Genomic DNA, 16,446 nt, shown 5'->3' with positions numbered 1-16,446 from the left:
AAGTATCAATTGAAAAATGCATACTAAAATCAAAAGACAATAATTGAAGAATAAATTTGAGTATCAATAAAAAAATGTATTACTAAAATCAAAAGACAATAATTGAAAAATATACACTATTAAAACAAAAGACTATCATACATGCACTTTATCAAATATAAAAAACTCGAATCTACTAAATTATTTATTATTTCTTTTCAAAACATAAATAAATAATAAATTAATTAATTTATCCCTAAAGAACACATTAAAATAAAATTGACACATAATTAAATTGAGAAAATTGAGAAACATGTTCTTCAATTTTCATTTATTAAAAAAATAGTATTAAAATTGGCAAATTGAGAAACATGTTCTTATAATGGAGGATTTGGTCCTCACAATCTTATAATGGAGGAGTTGACAAATATCCCGATCCTGTCGTTATTCCACGTACGAAAGGCATGTGTGCTCAGTCAAACACGTAATGGGGGCATTTTAAATCAAGTTGACGACTTATAACTGCACATTTCATGGATGAGAGTCGGCGATTTAATTTCCATTTGAATAACCAGAAAAAGAGTCTGAAATTATGCCCACTCCAATTAAATCAGAACGGAATGCGATTTCACCTACCATAGCAGAAATGGAAGTGATGGAACACAGCGCCGACTTTCTCAAGCCCGCGGTCACATGCACCAGCGGTGGGCGGTCATATGCGCTGATTGTTCTGAATTATGAGCTCCCTGCATTCACTCCAGCTCTCTGGGATCGAGGTACAAACCCCATGCAGAAATAGTTTAGTTTTGGTTTTGTTTTGAGTGTGAGGGGGGAATAAATTTCTGGTGAATTCGAGGTTTTTCTTTTTAGAGTTTTGAGTTGGAAAGAGAGTTTTTGTGATGCAGCGCAGCTACGGTTATGTGCCGACGGCGGAGCCAATCGCCTGTACGATGAAATGCCCAAATTTTTTCCGCAGGAAGATCCTGTACTGGTTCGTCAGAGGTACGCTTTTTTCTGAGGATTTGCCCTGGTATTGAATGCCTTTGCAAAATGTAACCCTGGAGAATTTAAGCCCGTGTGAATTGAACCTGAGACCTCTAGAACATCTTGCTTGCATTTACTTTGTCAATTAATTTTACCGTTCTCTAAATTTGACGGTCAGCCCTGCCTGTCAAGCATAGTTTTTGTGACGGTTATCTATTTGAATTTGCCCTTCAAAATTGTAATTGTATTTTATGGCTGAAATGAGTAAATTCCAAGTGTAATCTGAAACTTTAATGTTTTTAAACCTTTTTATGCTGCTTCTTATCCAGAGGTGTTTTGTGGAATGGAGTGAGGAGGATCATGACTTTGTTTTATGCGGCGGAGTGGAGCTATAGGGCATTTTTGTATTCAGTTGATTTAGGAGCTCAATTGGTTCAGGAACTGTAAGAAAGTGGTGTAAGGTTTGGTAAATCCCTCCTCGCCCTTTAGATACTAAGCCAATAGCCCACTTCTTATGTCGAGGATTTTCTTTGATCAACAGGAGAGGACTGAGCGTCGGCAAACCCCTCAACTAGCATAATGGGCCCTGGGGATTAGCCGATAGAATGTTTATTTGATCGAAAGTTTGTTTTGAGCGCATCTGGAACCTTGATACTGACATTATGGTCACTAGGTGGTAATCCTAAAGACAGTATGTTTATTCGAGGATTTCCTTTGATTGATAGGGAGAGAGGTGAGTGACAACGTTTATTTGGTTGTGGATTTTCTTTGATTTACAGGGAGAGGAGTGAGGGCCAACAAACAGTTTATTTGGTCGAGGGTTTCCTTTGATTGATAGAGGAGGAGTGAGTGCCAGCGTACACCAAAATGGCATTATGGCCATTAAGCACTAGGCCTTTGGACCATTTGTTTGGCCAAGGATTTCTTTAGCCAATAGGGAGAGTACTGATCATGAGGGAACTGCTTTTGCTGCTGATCGAGGTCTAATGTTACATGTAAATTTGCCCAAATATTAATATCTTTGCCATATTTAGCGGAAAAACATTTGATGCCGTGTGAACTGATCCCGAGATCCCAAGAATTGTTTAGACAGATTTTTTTTCATCAATTTTTAGTACGATTCATGAACCATGATCTGAACCGTTGAAGCTTTTCAGACATTTCGACACACTCTTTAACTTTTTATCCAGACATGTTTTTAGCAACTTTAATGTACTTAGCAGGTCAAGGACTTCTCTTGAGTCTTGACCACGGAAAGGAACAAATGAGCATTTATGCACTCAAGTGATTGATAAATTTAGGTGATATGTATGTTGGAGAACACTCCACCCAAAGGGAGAGAAGTGAGCATCGGTCAACCCTTGAACTGATCGAGGAATTTAAGTGATCTGTAGGATGAAGAACACTCCACCCAAAGGGAGAGAACTGAGCATTGGTGAACCCTCGAACTGATGTCAAGGGCTAAAGGAACTAGGCCTATTTACCATTTTTCTGGTTGAGGACTTCTTTCAATTGATAATGAAGGGAGTGAACATTGGAGAAATTGCTTTCTCAAGATCTTTCAACCAATGGAGAAGAGCTTTAAGAGAACCCTGGAAGTTAGAAGTCTCTAATTATCCTTTACTGTAATTATTTACAAAAGTGTGATTTTCATCTTGGTTTTGTCGGATTTTCTATGGACTGGCTAGGACTCAAACCAAGGGTAAATTAGCCTCATTCCAACAGGTTTTAATTCTGATGACGACAATAACGTTTGGTGATAAGTATGAGGTATTTTCCGCAGTGAGTCAAATTATGATATTTATACCAAGATTCAACTGCATAGTCTGAGTCAAACTCATTGACATATATTTAAATAATGTTTATGCTTTTTTTTGTCTTGTAAGTACTGGAAACAAGAATAATTGAATGCATCATTGTGATATACTTTAGGTTTTTGGCTATTTATTGCTTTATTTCCTTGTCTTTTATGTCATTTTAGTTTTCCTTACCATCCATTGATCCTGCTATTGCAAACATAATAAAGAATCATTTTGGTGCAAAGAAAAAATCTCTTTTCATTTGTCTGGTACTAAGAGATTAGGTAATACCTCTTTAATTGATAATAAATATCAAATTTGAAGTCTTCAAGCTTTAACAGACAATAATTTTTGAAAGAAGTTATATCCAAAAATTTCTTTCATTCAATAAAAATGCAATTTTGGCATCCCAAATTGGATATGGAGGGCTATATCAAACATTACAATGCAACAATGCAAGTAAATGCAACCTTCTATCCAGAATGTTATTTGAATTTTGAAGTAATAGTTGGGTGCAGGTATGTTGCCATAAAGCTGGTGTGGATCTGCATAGCTCCATGCAAACAATTTGCTCGATAAATGTGCACCCAGTTGTATTGTATCCTCTGTTTGATCTGTCAGTTGCCCATTGTGTTCTAGTAGTATCCGGTCATTTTCGATCCTGCAAGGACAGGAAAGTGTGTTAATTTTTTATTTCTGTGTAATTCATTGTTGACAACATGAGAAAGTAGAATAGTAATCATATTTTGTAGGATGGATCATTTTTCTTTTTCTCCAACTGTTCTCACACCATTGGAGCTGCACATAGTTAAATTGGTGTTTTTATTAAGCTATACTTCACAGCAGCAGGGTCACACACATTCCTTGTCTCAAGGTATCTGCTTGTGGTTGGTAGTCTGCATCATAGTCGAACTACTCGCCAAAAACAAAAACTCGCAAAGGCCCGAAAGAAAAACTCAAAACTTGGCGAAAACTCGGCAACTTGAAAAATTGCTTAAATTTAAGTAGAAATGTTTTTTGGCGAGTTTTGGTGGCGAGTCAATGGCATTATTACTCGCCTAAGCCAAAAACTCACAAGTTATGAAAACTTGCCGAGTAGTGCATCTATGGTCTGCATAATTCTCTTTGAAGTTATGTTTCTCTCAAGAAAATGTATTCTCTATGGCACGTTATTTAATTTCATTATTTCCTCTTTTAGGGAATAGGACGGAACCATAGAGGACTTCAAAAAAGGTTTTATGGCCTAAGAACTTTGATGAATTTTAGATGAAATAATAAAATATACAATATTGCAACATGTTATTGGTAATCTTTCCTTGAAAATCAATTTTATACATAGGAAATTTTTATTCATTTACATTGCTTACATCCATAAGGCATTCCACATCTTCATATCCACTTTTTCCATTACTTCTACATGTAATCTTGGGGACTCAGCTGTGCAGAACCAACTAGTTGACAGACTTTAATTGCTGTGCCTTTAAGTTAATTATGAAACCGCTGGTAACACAGTATCACTGTATGCTTTTCTTTTTGTTTCTGATGACTATCTGTGATTTAGTAGGTATTTTCTTGTTGGAGATAACAGCTCAACTAAAATAGCCTTCAATTGGACACATGTTTGGTAGTTGACAGATGAGCTTAGTACTACAGTACTTTGAAGCTCAGGGTGTGGAATTTATACCTAAATGTGTGGCTTTAACTATTTCTAGGATCTTTAAATTCTAAAGAATCTTTCATTGTGGGGAATGAAAGCTGATAGTAGAAACCTTGTAAATTAGCAAGTGGATAAAACTTTGTGGAAAGATCTAAGGACCACAGCACCATGAAGTTCAAGGCATGGCACTTCCATCTATGTTAGTGGCATCTGTTTCTGATTGTCACCAAAGCGATCAAATTTCTGTAACCTATTTGATGCATATTATTTTGTATTTAAGCATGTGTATTTCTCTTCTTTAGCTGCACCTTTAGAACCATCACTGTAATATATGCGTGTGCATTCAATGCATTTTCATGTCTTTTTTTGAGGTAAAAAAATACAATGTCTATTAAAAAATTTAGGAGCCACGTAAAAGTGGACAAAGGCCAAATCCCTTTCTGTGTTAATGAGTTTGTTAATGAGCAAGTCTTAGAAAGTTTTGCTAAAAGTTGCTCCTGTGATCTAAAGATTAAGACATCTTTGTTGTTATCAGGTATAAACCAGATGCAATAAAGGGAGATTTGGATTCAATTCGGCCTGAGGTTCTAGAATTCTATGATACTATGGTAGGTTTCTTTCTACGAATGATAATCTTGAGGATAATTATCGCTATTCATGAATTTGAAATTTCTTGTGAGATCAACTCAGCTATTAGTGTCATTTGATATCATGCTTTAAAACCAGATTCTGAATATGTAAGCCCACAAAAGGCTGATTGGTTTGAGTTTGTATTATCAGGATTGTAGATATTATTATGACAACTAGTATGTGCTTTCTAAAAGGGAAAAGATGTTGCTGTTTGTCAGGTTATATCATTGAGTGGGATACAAAATAGAGGAAGGTTGGTCTGTCATCTTTGTAGAAAAATACTGGCCATGCAATACAATGCATCTTTCTTGTTTTTAGATAACTGGTTGTTTTTCTTGACTTAATGTATTCTATCCCAAGATTTAAGACTAAGATATTGATTAAGTACTGCTAGTGTATTCTATCCCAAGATTTAAGACTAAGATATTGATTAAGTACTGCAAGTAAATAACAGAAGAAAGAAAATCAAAGAATTATCAAAAGAAAAATCTGAAAATATGCTGCTTTCTAAAGTCCACAAGTGCACGATAAATTCAAAACTACAGAAGGATTAATTTGTTGCCAAAAATTATGCAGCCCATGGGAAAGAGAAGATTATGATTTTTTCCTTTTTTAGGGATAGCGACAGATTGTCAAGATATAGAAGTGAAGACTTTGGCCCTTAAGTAAAGAGAAACAGCGGTTGTTGAAAGATAATGTTCTATGGGGTTTATCCCCTACAGATCCTTGGATCCTTTTACATTTGTAATGCACTCTGGGATAATTTAAAAGTCTAAATGCAAGATACAATGGTTAAATTTCAACTTTGAAAGATCTAATGATCTGTTTATTGTAGCAGGCATAGCTATCCTCATGAAATCCATAAAAGGGACTTTTTCCCTGAAATTTTTAACATAATCTTATGGAGCATGATTGCAAGTTCATAGTGTGCATAAGAGGTCTTTGGTGCATCTGTTGGAGCCTAAGTTGCTGGTTCTGGTACAGGGGATTACCGATTTTGTTTTACTTGGACTTGGTTGTCTGGGTAAGGCTGTATAAGAAATATAAAAAAATAGCCATAATTTGCACAAACTATACAAAATTAAATACAGAACAAAGCTGATAATTGATAACCGAAATGAAGAGCTTCTGAAAAAAACTGTGTATTTTTAGTTCATCAAAGTTTTGGATTGTGATTCATCAGCTGGACAAGAGCAGTCAGATGGATTCTTGAGGAAAAGCCCTCAATAACTTTCCTTTGAAGCCAAGATGGTGGAAATGTTATTTTGAGTTTACCAAGGAGCTGGAACTGAATAAACAACTTCCTCTCCCAAACATTTGCCTCCTTAAGAAACTTCATGATTCTGTAGCCCATAAGATGTATGGAAAAGTCACTGATATTGACCCCTAGCTTCCCTCTCCATCCCATCACCACCCTGGCCAAAAAAGAAAATGTCCAAAAAATTCTTGCTACGAGAACCTTCTAGGTTTGTGATGTTCATATTGACCAAGGAATCTCACACTTAACCAAGGTTTTCGATTTAAATGGGTACAAGAACAAATAATTCTCCAGGGCTTTCAGCCAAGCCAATAAATGCTACAGGATTTATGAGAAGACTGATGACTTCACCAATAGCTGCGTGGCCTTTCTTCCTTAAGATATCTCCAACAAGATCTCAAAAATTTTAAAGACGAAAGGTTTAGGATCTCATTTGAACCTCACAAGAAAATTGAGAATACGATTCTTCTTTTAAAATATAATAGAAACCTCTGTTTGACCCTCGAGCATATAAAATTGAGTGCTCTTGTGGCACACTTTACATTAGTGAAACAGTGCAATCAATTCACAATAGGATCAAAGAGTATAGTGCTGCAAACAAACACAATTGTGTGAACAAATCAGCACTTGCTGAGCATTCATTCGAGAATAGACACCATATCCATATAGATTCCACCTAGGTCCTTGCAAAAGAAGATAATTATTGGAAGAGAAAGTTAAGGGAAGTGGAACAAATCAACAAACAACCTCTCAATCTCGATATAGATGAAGGTTGAGGTCTAAGCCACTCTTGGCAACCTATCATAAACACCCTTAAATGTTAGGTTGCCACCCCCTCCCCCTTTGTGTGTTCATATTTTTTGTTTTTGTCTTTAATTTCATTATTTTATTATTTATTTTACAATCACATTTCTTACTCAGTATTATAATTACTTGTATATTACTTAATAACAAATGTTACAAATCTGATAGTATAATTTTTTTAATTAATTATATTAATATTATATTTATATTATGAAGAACATCATATTTTTCTGATTAGTAGATTGAGGGTTCTATTGGGCCAGTAACCCATTAAAAGCACAAGTGCAATAGTACAAAGAGTGGTTGCCTTGGAGACAACAAAAGTCAAGTAAATGTGTAATGTCCCCTACCTGATTAACATAATTAATCTATTTCAATACACTAAAATTGATTAAGAGACTTATCATGAAGCCAGTCATTGATATTCTTCAATTATTAGTTATTAACAATTGCCATTTAATAATCCTCATTAGATGATTAATTTCATTATTCATAGTTTTTATTATAGATATCAGACCCTGCTACTACTTCAGTTTTAAGGGAGAAGGGTCTATGTATGTTACTGTTGACGTGTATTTTGTACACAATCATACACAGAATAAAATACCCAAAGGCATCTTATCCTCTCTTGAATAAAGTCGCTAACTGCTGAAGATATCGCAAAAAGGATCAGTTAGGATGACTCCAATGTTCTTTTAGTAGGGTCTCTACGTGTGGATAAGCACCAGTGGTCGTTGTGATTGCTGTGTCATCAAGGGGCCTTACGTTGCCGAAATTTCCTTAAACTAAACAAGCTTTCAAAGAATGTCAAAAGAGTAGGGTTTGCAAGAGGTCTAATCTAGTCTAACCCTAAGAATGACTCAATGCGGACGAGACTTGGTGGGATTCTACCAACTTCAATATTGCCATAAATTAACAACTCAATTGAAATTGATGTGATCTTCTAAGGTAAAAAATGATTTTTCAATACATCAAAGATCAAGGACACTACCACGAAGGTACATATCCAAGATACAACAACGATTGAAGGTTTAAGCGATTCAAATATCTCCAGTTGACCACACAAGGCGTTCCTACAATCAGCAAGAAGCTAGTGGTTTGGATAGTGAATCCTACCAAAGATCAAGTCCAACACTTTGTTCTTTGAACTAAAATACTACTTTGATTGAGAATGATTCAAGAAAAATGAACAACCATGAAGATAACCAAGAGAATTGCAACAAAACACCATAACTTCAATATTTTATTGATCTCAAAGCCATCATGTACAACAATTGTTTGAATTCCTTTCTCAAAGCTCAATCTTGCTACAAAAGTAAATTGCTTCTAAACTCTAATTTCTCTAATTCTCTAATACATCAATAATTTCTAACTCTCTCTGATTCCTTCCAAAATGAAAAGAAATGAGGGTATAAATAGCGTCCTCAATTACAATGAATGGTCCAGATTGAAAGAAGATCAATGGCCAAGATTATGACACCTAAACCCTAACTAGGGTTTATTACAAATAGCCTCCTTTTTACTGAACAATATTAAATGCATAGCCAAATATTAAATTTGGCACAAAAATCTAGGAGACATAGACCAATGACAATTAAGGTGCCATGTCATCTATAACAACCTCTCATCTAGAATCTTATTCCCTTTCCAATGCTCCTTTTTAGCATATGCAATGAATCTTGATACGATTCCTTCGATCTCAGCAATTGGAATCTCAGGAAGATTCCTCATTCTTTCTTCCAAGTGGATGACCTGATCAAAGGCCTTGAGAAGAGCAGCGTCCCATCCAGGTTCAAGTTCCTTAGTCTTTTCAATCAGGAGCATGGTAGCAAACATCTGGTCCCGTTGCTCATCTGTGATAACATTAGCATCCTTGCAAAAGATGACCTTAATTCTATCCTCCAATTCCTGCAAATCCACATCTGTTTCAACTTCGATCCTCCTGCCAAGAATGGTACGTAGTACCTCAAATACTCTGTCCTGGATCGGGTGGATAACCTCCTCAACATGGCTACATCTAGTACTGATGTCCTCAAAGAGAACTTCCTTTATCTGGAGTAAGGTTGACCACTGAAGTAAACTGTGAGGTCCTCCATCCATGATCTTTTCCTGCGCTAAGACCTTCCTTGATGTTTGTCTGATTACTTGCAAGACAGGAATGATAACATCTTTGGTGTGAGCGAAAGCGGCTACCGTTATCATCAAGTTGTGGATGATCTCAAGAACCTGGATAGCCCTATGAATGGTCTTCATCATCCTTGTTGCAAATTCTACGGCAACTGTATGAGATTTGTCAATCCAAGTGCTCATAAGCTGGACCAAACTCCTGAATCTCTCTGCCTCACTAATTGATTGAAGGGGAAGTGCCTGTACGGGTGATCTTGCTGGATCCTGTCGTCCTAAAGGCTGATTGAGATGGCTGAAATATGTTCTCCATGCACTGACCTCTCTCTCAAGCTTTCTATTCTTTTCCATTTCTTCTCTAAGCTTGTCTTTCAATGCCTCAAATGAATCGGTGGCATCATCCATCGTCTGTTCGGCTGTGGATGGACCTAGCTCAAATGTCTCTACATCATATTCCTCTGCAAGGATCTCACCTTCATACTTATCCACTGCCGGTGTAGCTATCTGCAATTTTCTGGATCCAGTCTCATCTCTAATCATCTTGGACATCTTGGTAGCCTTTCTCTTCTCTGTCACTTCCTGGGAATGTCCAACAAGGCTCTCCAAATCAATCACATTGTCCTCGTCCTCGATCACAATCACCTTCGTTAATCTTTCCTTCAACCAATCTGGGATGACAGATCTTGTCTCTTTAACCTGTATTTCCTTAAGCAATTCTTCTTCTCTGGGAGGAGATGTTACTTCATTATCTTCTCTATCTTCATGCAACTCATTGTCTTGGAGAGATCCACCTGGTGCCTGTCCTTCTTTATCATTCTGTACCATTGACTCCATAGACTCCTCTATCTCAAATGTCCTCTTTTCTTGTCGAGAAGACGTGCCGGATGAACGATCTCGGTTGGCCTCTTGCTTCTTCTTGGAAGATTCTCTCTTCTCAGGTCTCTCTTTCCTCTTCGAGCCTCTTGGATGGAGATTGCCTTCACTTGCACTTCGAAGGTTGCCTTCACTTATATTTCTAGGATTAGGATTGCCTTCGCTTACACTGGCTCCACCCTCAGCTGGTCTTTCCTCCAAGGTAAAAGTCATAGCTATGCCTTGCTCTCTCAACTTCTGATGCTGCACATCAACCCATCTGTGAGTACAAGACAAGATTGGAGCCATCAAAGCATCTAGATCCACAACCTTGGGCTCATTCCAATCTAACCTCACTGTTTTTCTTTCTCGATCATAGGATGATTGGAGATGTCTGCCACTGTCCTGAGCTTGGTCGGCCACTCTGTAAATCTTGCATTTCCTGATGAAATCCAAAGGCAATCTAGAATGCATCTTTTTTTTCACTTCAAGATCGTCTAAGAGATTCATCATAAAATCTTCTATCTGAAACTCATGCTTAAATTTCCTACCGACTGTCTCCTCTATATATCCATGTGGATCAAAGCTTTCTCTCAAGGCAAAGAATGAAAATGAATACAAAGCTAACTCCTTCTTTGCGTCATCCATGGCTAAAGCATTAGGACATACCTCAACTGAATTGCCCAATATGATAGGTACAGGAACTCCATTTCCATGTCTGTGTCTGAATGCCTTCGCATAAGCTGCCAACTGTCTTGTTACCTCAAGTAACACTATTCTGTCTGTCGGATATCTTGGCAACATGTATGGAGGTGAAGGACATCCATGGACCCTAATATAAGTAAATTTCGGAAATTGGATAAACCAAGCACCGTACCTCTTTACTAGTTCCTGTGCATCCTGAGATAGACGATTGTGAATCCCACCTTGCAACGTCCTTGTGATATTCATCGTGAAGGTATCATTAATTAACTTGTAGTTGCTTCCTGGCGAATGATGCAAGTGGACATAGGAATCACAAACTTTGACCTCGCCGGGTCCTCTTCCAATCACTCCTCTGTGAGGTAGTCCTGCGTACTCAAAGCTCCTGATCAAGGCATATATGACGTATGAACTCATGTGGAAGGATTTGGTAGCCTTCAGTCTCCTCAACTGTACATCCAAGCAATGGCTAATCATCCTAGCCCAATGAATTGTTCCTTTTCCCTGAACTATCACCTGGATGAAGTAGAACATCCACTTCTCAAAATAGAAGGCTTGAGGGGCTCCTGTGACTCGGTTGAACATCGTTATCAAATCTCTGTACTCCTCCTGGAAATCGATCCTATGTGGTGTGTTCGGGATCTTGCTCAGGCGAGGACGACTCTTAAGTAGCCAATTCTTGTTGATGATGCTTAGGCAAGCATCTGGATCATCTTCGTACATGGACCTGGCTCCTTCTATGCTTTTGTAGACCATATCTCTGTGCTCTAGAAGATGGAAAGCCTCACTTATAGCTTCCTCTGAAAGATAAGCTAAAGTGTTTCCCTCCTTGGACACGATCGTTCTGGACTGTGGATCATAATGACGAGCACACTCGATCATCAACTCATGGCACTGTACTGCTGGAGGGAAGCCGGCCGCCTTAATGATGCCACTTTCAATTATCCTCCTGGCGACAGGTGATGGCTTGCCAATGTAAGGGACCTCTCGAAACTTCTTCGTACTGAAGTTGCCCAAGTTGGTATCTCCAATGTTGCTCCACTTAGAGACGATCTTGGTCTCCAGTTCTTCGTTCTTTTGATCTTCCTTCATAAGAGCTGGACGACTGGTGGATGCTCCCGTCTTCGGGGTCGCCATTGTAACACCTACACAACATTTCATAATAAGTAATAGATTTTGCAATGTATAACTATAGATTAGAGATTAATTTTAGGAAACTTCATGATAAGTCTTTGAGTTATCATTTCCTAAAAACGATTGAGCTACTTGAAATTCAAAATTTCAAAATTCAAAATTTAAGGCTATGATGATCAAAATTCAAAAATTAAGACAAGGGATCACATTGCCATACCTTACTTGAGAGCTAACTCTAAAATGCAAAATTAAGAAATTCGCCTAGGCAAAAATCAATGTTTGATGACTTCAACGTGATCCTCTTCAAACGAACGTCCTCCTTAGCAACCTCGCCACCTTTGGGGGTCTTCAATGTCTGATGGCAAGTTCGCTCCACTTGAACCAAACTCGCACCCCTTTTGATGATGTTTCGCACCTTGTATCCTTGATGAATTTCGCACTCTTAAACACAATTCGCACACCTCTTTGTCTTCTCCAAATCGCATGCTAATGAAGTTTGAATGATGATTTGAAAATGAAATAATTTACCTCCCCTTTATAGGTGCTCACCCTCTTATTTACCTCTAGGCCGACTTTGGCAATTAAAACAAATTTCAAATAAAAATCAAGGGCCAACTTTGTAAAAATATAAGATTTAAAATTCAAGCGCTCACCCCAATTTAATTTTTATTTGAAATAATAATTAATTCATTTAATGCCCTTGCAATTAATTAATTCGATTTTTTAAAGGCAAAAAATAATTAATTAAATGTCCATGCGCAAATTTTAAATGCTAACTTTAATTGAATATTCAAATTTTATCGATTTTAGCATTTAATAAAATTCAAAAATGTTATTAGCGCCAAAATTTGGGAGATGAAAAAATACAAACCATATCGCTCTGGTCCCTAGGAGAGGGACAGGAGCGAATTAGCATTTTAGCCTTGATTCTTTTGCCTTTTACGTTCAAAACTACCTTCTCCACGTGTAAACTGGCATCTTCGTTAGGTATCTCGAGCTTGATCGATTCAACTTTGTGGATAAATGCCTTTTAAGGTCAATATTGCCCTGGTCCCTTGGTGAGGGACAGGAGCGAACCTTGTGTTCTCCTTGATCCTTGTTTCTTTGATCGCCAATCTTCATCACTAGGCAAGTAACAACGTTACCCCTTCACTCCACGCATACTTTACTTGTCTTTTACAAGGCACATTTGATGTTTGAATGATTTTCGCCCTGGTCCCTTGGTGAGGGACTGGAGCGAACTTTATGTTCTAGCCAAAATTTGCCATTTTTTAACCTTAACTTCTGGTTCATCACCTTCCAAATGATATTTTCAACCTTGTTGATCTTTGTTTTGAGGTGATTTTTGAAGGAAAATGAGTGATTTAATTAATATCGCCCTGGTCCTTGCCTGAAGGACAGGAGCGATTTAGCTTCTTTGCTCAAGTTGATCACTTTTGGCGTTTGGTTTCTCGCATATCATCTTCTCAAGAACACTTTTGACTTTGTGCAACCCTGCATGTCCTTGGCTAGACGTGATTTTTGAAGGAACTGGCTAGTGTAGTGAATATCGCCCTGGTCCTTGCCTGAAGGACAGGAGCGATCCTTGGTATCTTGGGCTCATCCTTGTTTCTATCAACTCGCAATTGCCTTCACAGTGTAAAACAATGTCCTTTGGTCCTTCTTGAACATTTGAAACGTGATTAACATTCAAAACTTAAGCCTTTATAGAGATTTCGCTCTGGTCCCTAGGAGAGGGACAGGAGCGAACTTGGGCATTTCCATCACCTTTGCAGTCTTTGATACTTTACTTTCTCTTCGAGGCGTTTCAAACGTCATTGCCATCTCACACCTTGACTTGGAATGATTTAAAACTTGGAGGAAAGGCCACATAACCAATATTTTGCCCTGGTCCCTGGCTGAGGGACAGGAGTGAATTTACACTTGTAGGCTCAATCGTGCTTTACTAACTTCCAAATTTGTCTTCAACGGACTCGTTGTGCCCCCTTTCACTTATCCTTGGCATGGCATTTGTTTTATCTTGTTGAGAAATTGGTCTAAGAAAGAAATCACTCTGGTCCCTGACTAAGGGACAGGAGCGCCTAGGCAAATATGGGCCTCGCTTTGGTGTCTTGCAATCTTCAATTTGTCTTCAATGGGTCCGTTACACCTTCTTTACCTACCTCAAACTTAAAACTTACTTGATCTTCGCCCAAATTTTGCCCTATAAGGAAATTCGCTCTGGTCCCTGGGAGAGGGACGGGAGCTACCATTAAAGTTCGCCCTGGTCCCTGGCTGAGGGACAGGGGCGATTTTGCATTTAGGTCTAATTTTCCTCATGATGACATTTCCAAATTATATTCAACTGACAAGATGTACTTCCTTGGTTCTCCTCAAATCGCAAAATTGTTGAAATCTTGCAAGGATAAGGCAATGTTGGATTTTAAGCTCCGGTCCTTCAGTGAGGGACAGGAGCGATTTTTGCTCCTGGCACATTTCCATGTTTGCGAAATTCTTCAAATTATATTCAACGGAAAGAACATGCCTCCCTTTATCTCTTCCAATCCGAAAATCATCTTGATCCTGCAAGGATAGTAAAATTTTGAGAAACAAGCTCCGGTCCTTGACTGAGGGACAGGAGCGATTTGTCCTAAAACTCCAAAAATTCGCCATTTTAAGCTTCACAAATCTTCCAAATCTTTCAATTCGCATTCAAACGCATCTCCTGGCGACCCTGCACAAAACAAATGAAACAAATTAACAATCAAGATGCATAAAACATCATTTTTTCCCTGGTCCCTGGCTGAGGGACAGGAGCGATTTTGCTTTCACAGGCCAAAATATCATGATTTCAAGGGTTTAATCACTTGACAAGGCAACAATAAGACCTTTCCAATACTCGGGATCAATTATTAAAATTTTCAAAATTTGGTCAAAAAAATCACCCAGGCAAAGATTCATAATCCCATCATCAGCACTTAGGCAAAAATTGGACTTTGCATTCAAAAATTCCAACTAAAATTAGACCAACTTTTAGACCTCTGACGAATTCACTTTATTTCCAAAATTGCATCCTACGGGAGGAAGCTCAAAAAGCTCTCAAGATTGACTGGACTTTGGCCTGAAAACACAAAACAGAAACCCTAAGGCTTGACCCTAGTCCAGATAACTAACATACTAAACCAAAACCCTAAAAAGCAGAGAGAAGGACGAGCAAAAACGAGCAAAAAGAGGGGGTCCCCATTTTAATGGGGCGATGTGTGAAATGGTCACAACAGTTACCAAAGCGCTTAGAGACCAAATACAATAGGTTCCCTCAAAGTTTACAAATCCAAGCCCTTACCTATCTTGGGTCTATACCCTCAAGGCTTATGGGTTGCTGATCCCCACCCTATCTTGGGACTTGACCTATTGCTTGGATTTAGACTGCCCCTCTTTGGAACATCTCATCCCCATCTTCTTAAATACTGACAGTAATAACATGATTTAGAATATAAGTATACTAACTTCTCGTGTATTATGAATATATATGAAATTAAGTAGGATTGTCATACATATTGCAGTTTATATTAATATTACTACTAAATTCTGCATAACAACATTATCAGGCTTCATATATTAAGCACATCCCCATGCATACCACCAAGAACACACATGTTACTGCCTGTAACTTAATAACAGTTCTGATATATCTGATCAATGGTGATGTCCCTAGATGCTTTTGATTCCTTCCCTTTATATCTCTCAATGTGAGGGAGAGGTCACACCTCTTCATCATGTATGCCCTTTGGCAAGAGACACACCCTTTCACCAATAACAACCTTTGAAAGAGTGCAACTCTTCATTATTTCTGCCCTTCGAAAGGGACACAATCTTCCATAATCAGATCTGCACTTCTTATTTAAATCAGATCCACACATCTCATTTCCAAATTCTCCCCCTCCTCAAATGAGGTTCTCTTTTCCCTTTTATATCTCACGTTTGAGGGAGTCACAACTTATCATTTCATGCCTTTTGACCATTCATTAATTTTAATCAAAATATAATTATATTTAATTATATTCTGTTTAATGTAATTTTTATATTTATTCTTTTGGATTTTAATTTTATTATTATTATTATTTATTATTATTAAATTATATTTCAAAGTAGGGACATTACAAAATGTGGCTGAAATCTAACTAAACAAAAATACTATTAAAACAGGATCAAACAGGATTGAAACCACTAATAAAGCTCTACTCCCTATATAAACAATAGAAAACCCTCAGGGAATGGAAGTACTGCCCCCAACTAAAAGAAACTACATCAAAACCGTCAATAGACAAACACAGTGCTAAATTACTAAATTAGTAGTCCGACGGGCCTGAATCCACCATTAGGTTATGATTCGTCATTACCTGGATTCTAAGCTTAAGGAAGGATCTCCTTTTGGTTTGAATTACATCACCTTTGGAAAGTGCAGGCAAGATGCAATGCCCTCCAAAATCAGACAATCTTATTTTTTTTTTCAAAGGGATCACTTGTGGATGAGGATCATGCCA

The 16,446-nt window shown here is 37.7% G+C and overlaps 1 protein-coding gene across 1 annotated transcript in view; it reads left to right on the top strand.

Annotated features, from left to right (window-relative positions):
* Positions 1-435: 435 nt before the first annotated feature.
* LOC131041890 (thiamine pyrophosphokinase 1) overlaps positions 436-16,446 on the top strand; it is a 33,760-nt gene continuing 17,749 nt past the window's right edge. Inside the window, exons 1-3 of the mRNA XM_057975120.2 lie at positions 436-755; positions 885-981; positions 4,955-5,027. Of these exons, the coding sequence (XP_057831103.1) occupies positions 572-755; positions 885-981; positions 4,955-5,027 (354 nt within the window). The 5' untranslated portion in view covers positions 436-571. The remainder of the gene's footprint in view (positions 756-884; positions 982-4,954; positions 5,028-16,446) is intronic.

The sequence above is a fragment of the Cryptomeria japonica genome, chromosome 1 (assembly GCF_030272615.1).
Source record: "Cryptomeria japonica chromosome 1, Sugi_1.0, whole genome shotgun sequence".
Classification (NCBI taxonomy): domain Eukaryota; kingdom Viridiplantae; phylum Streptophyta; class Pinopsida; order Cupressales; family Cupressaceae; genus Cryptomeria; species Cryptomeria japonica.
The sequence above is the reverse complement of the archived record's forward strand: the minus strand, read 5'-3'. Positions and strand labels throughout refer to the sequence as shown.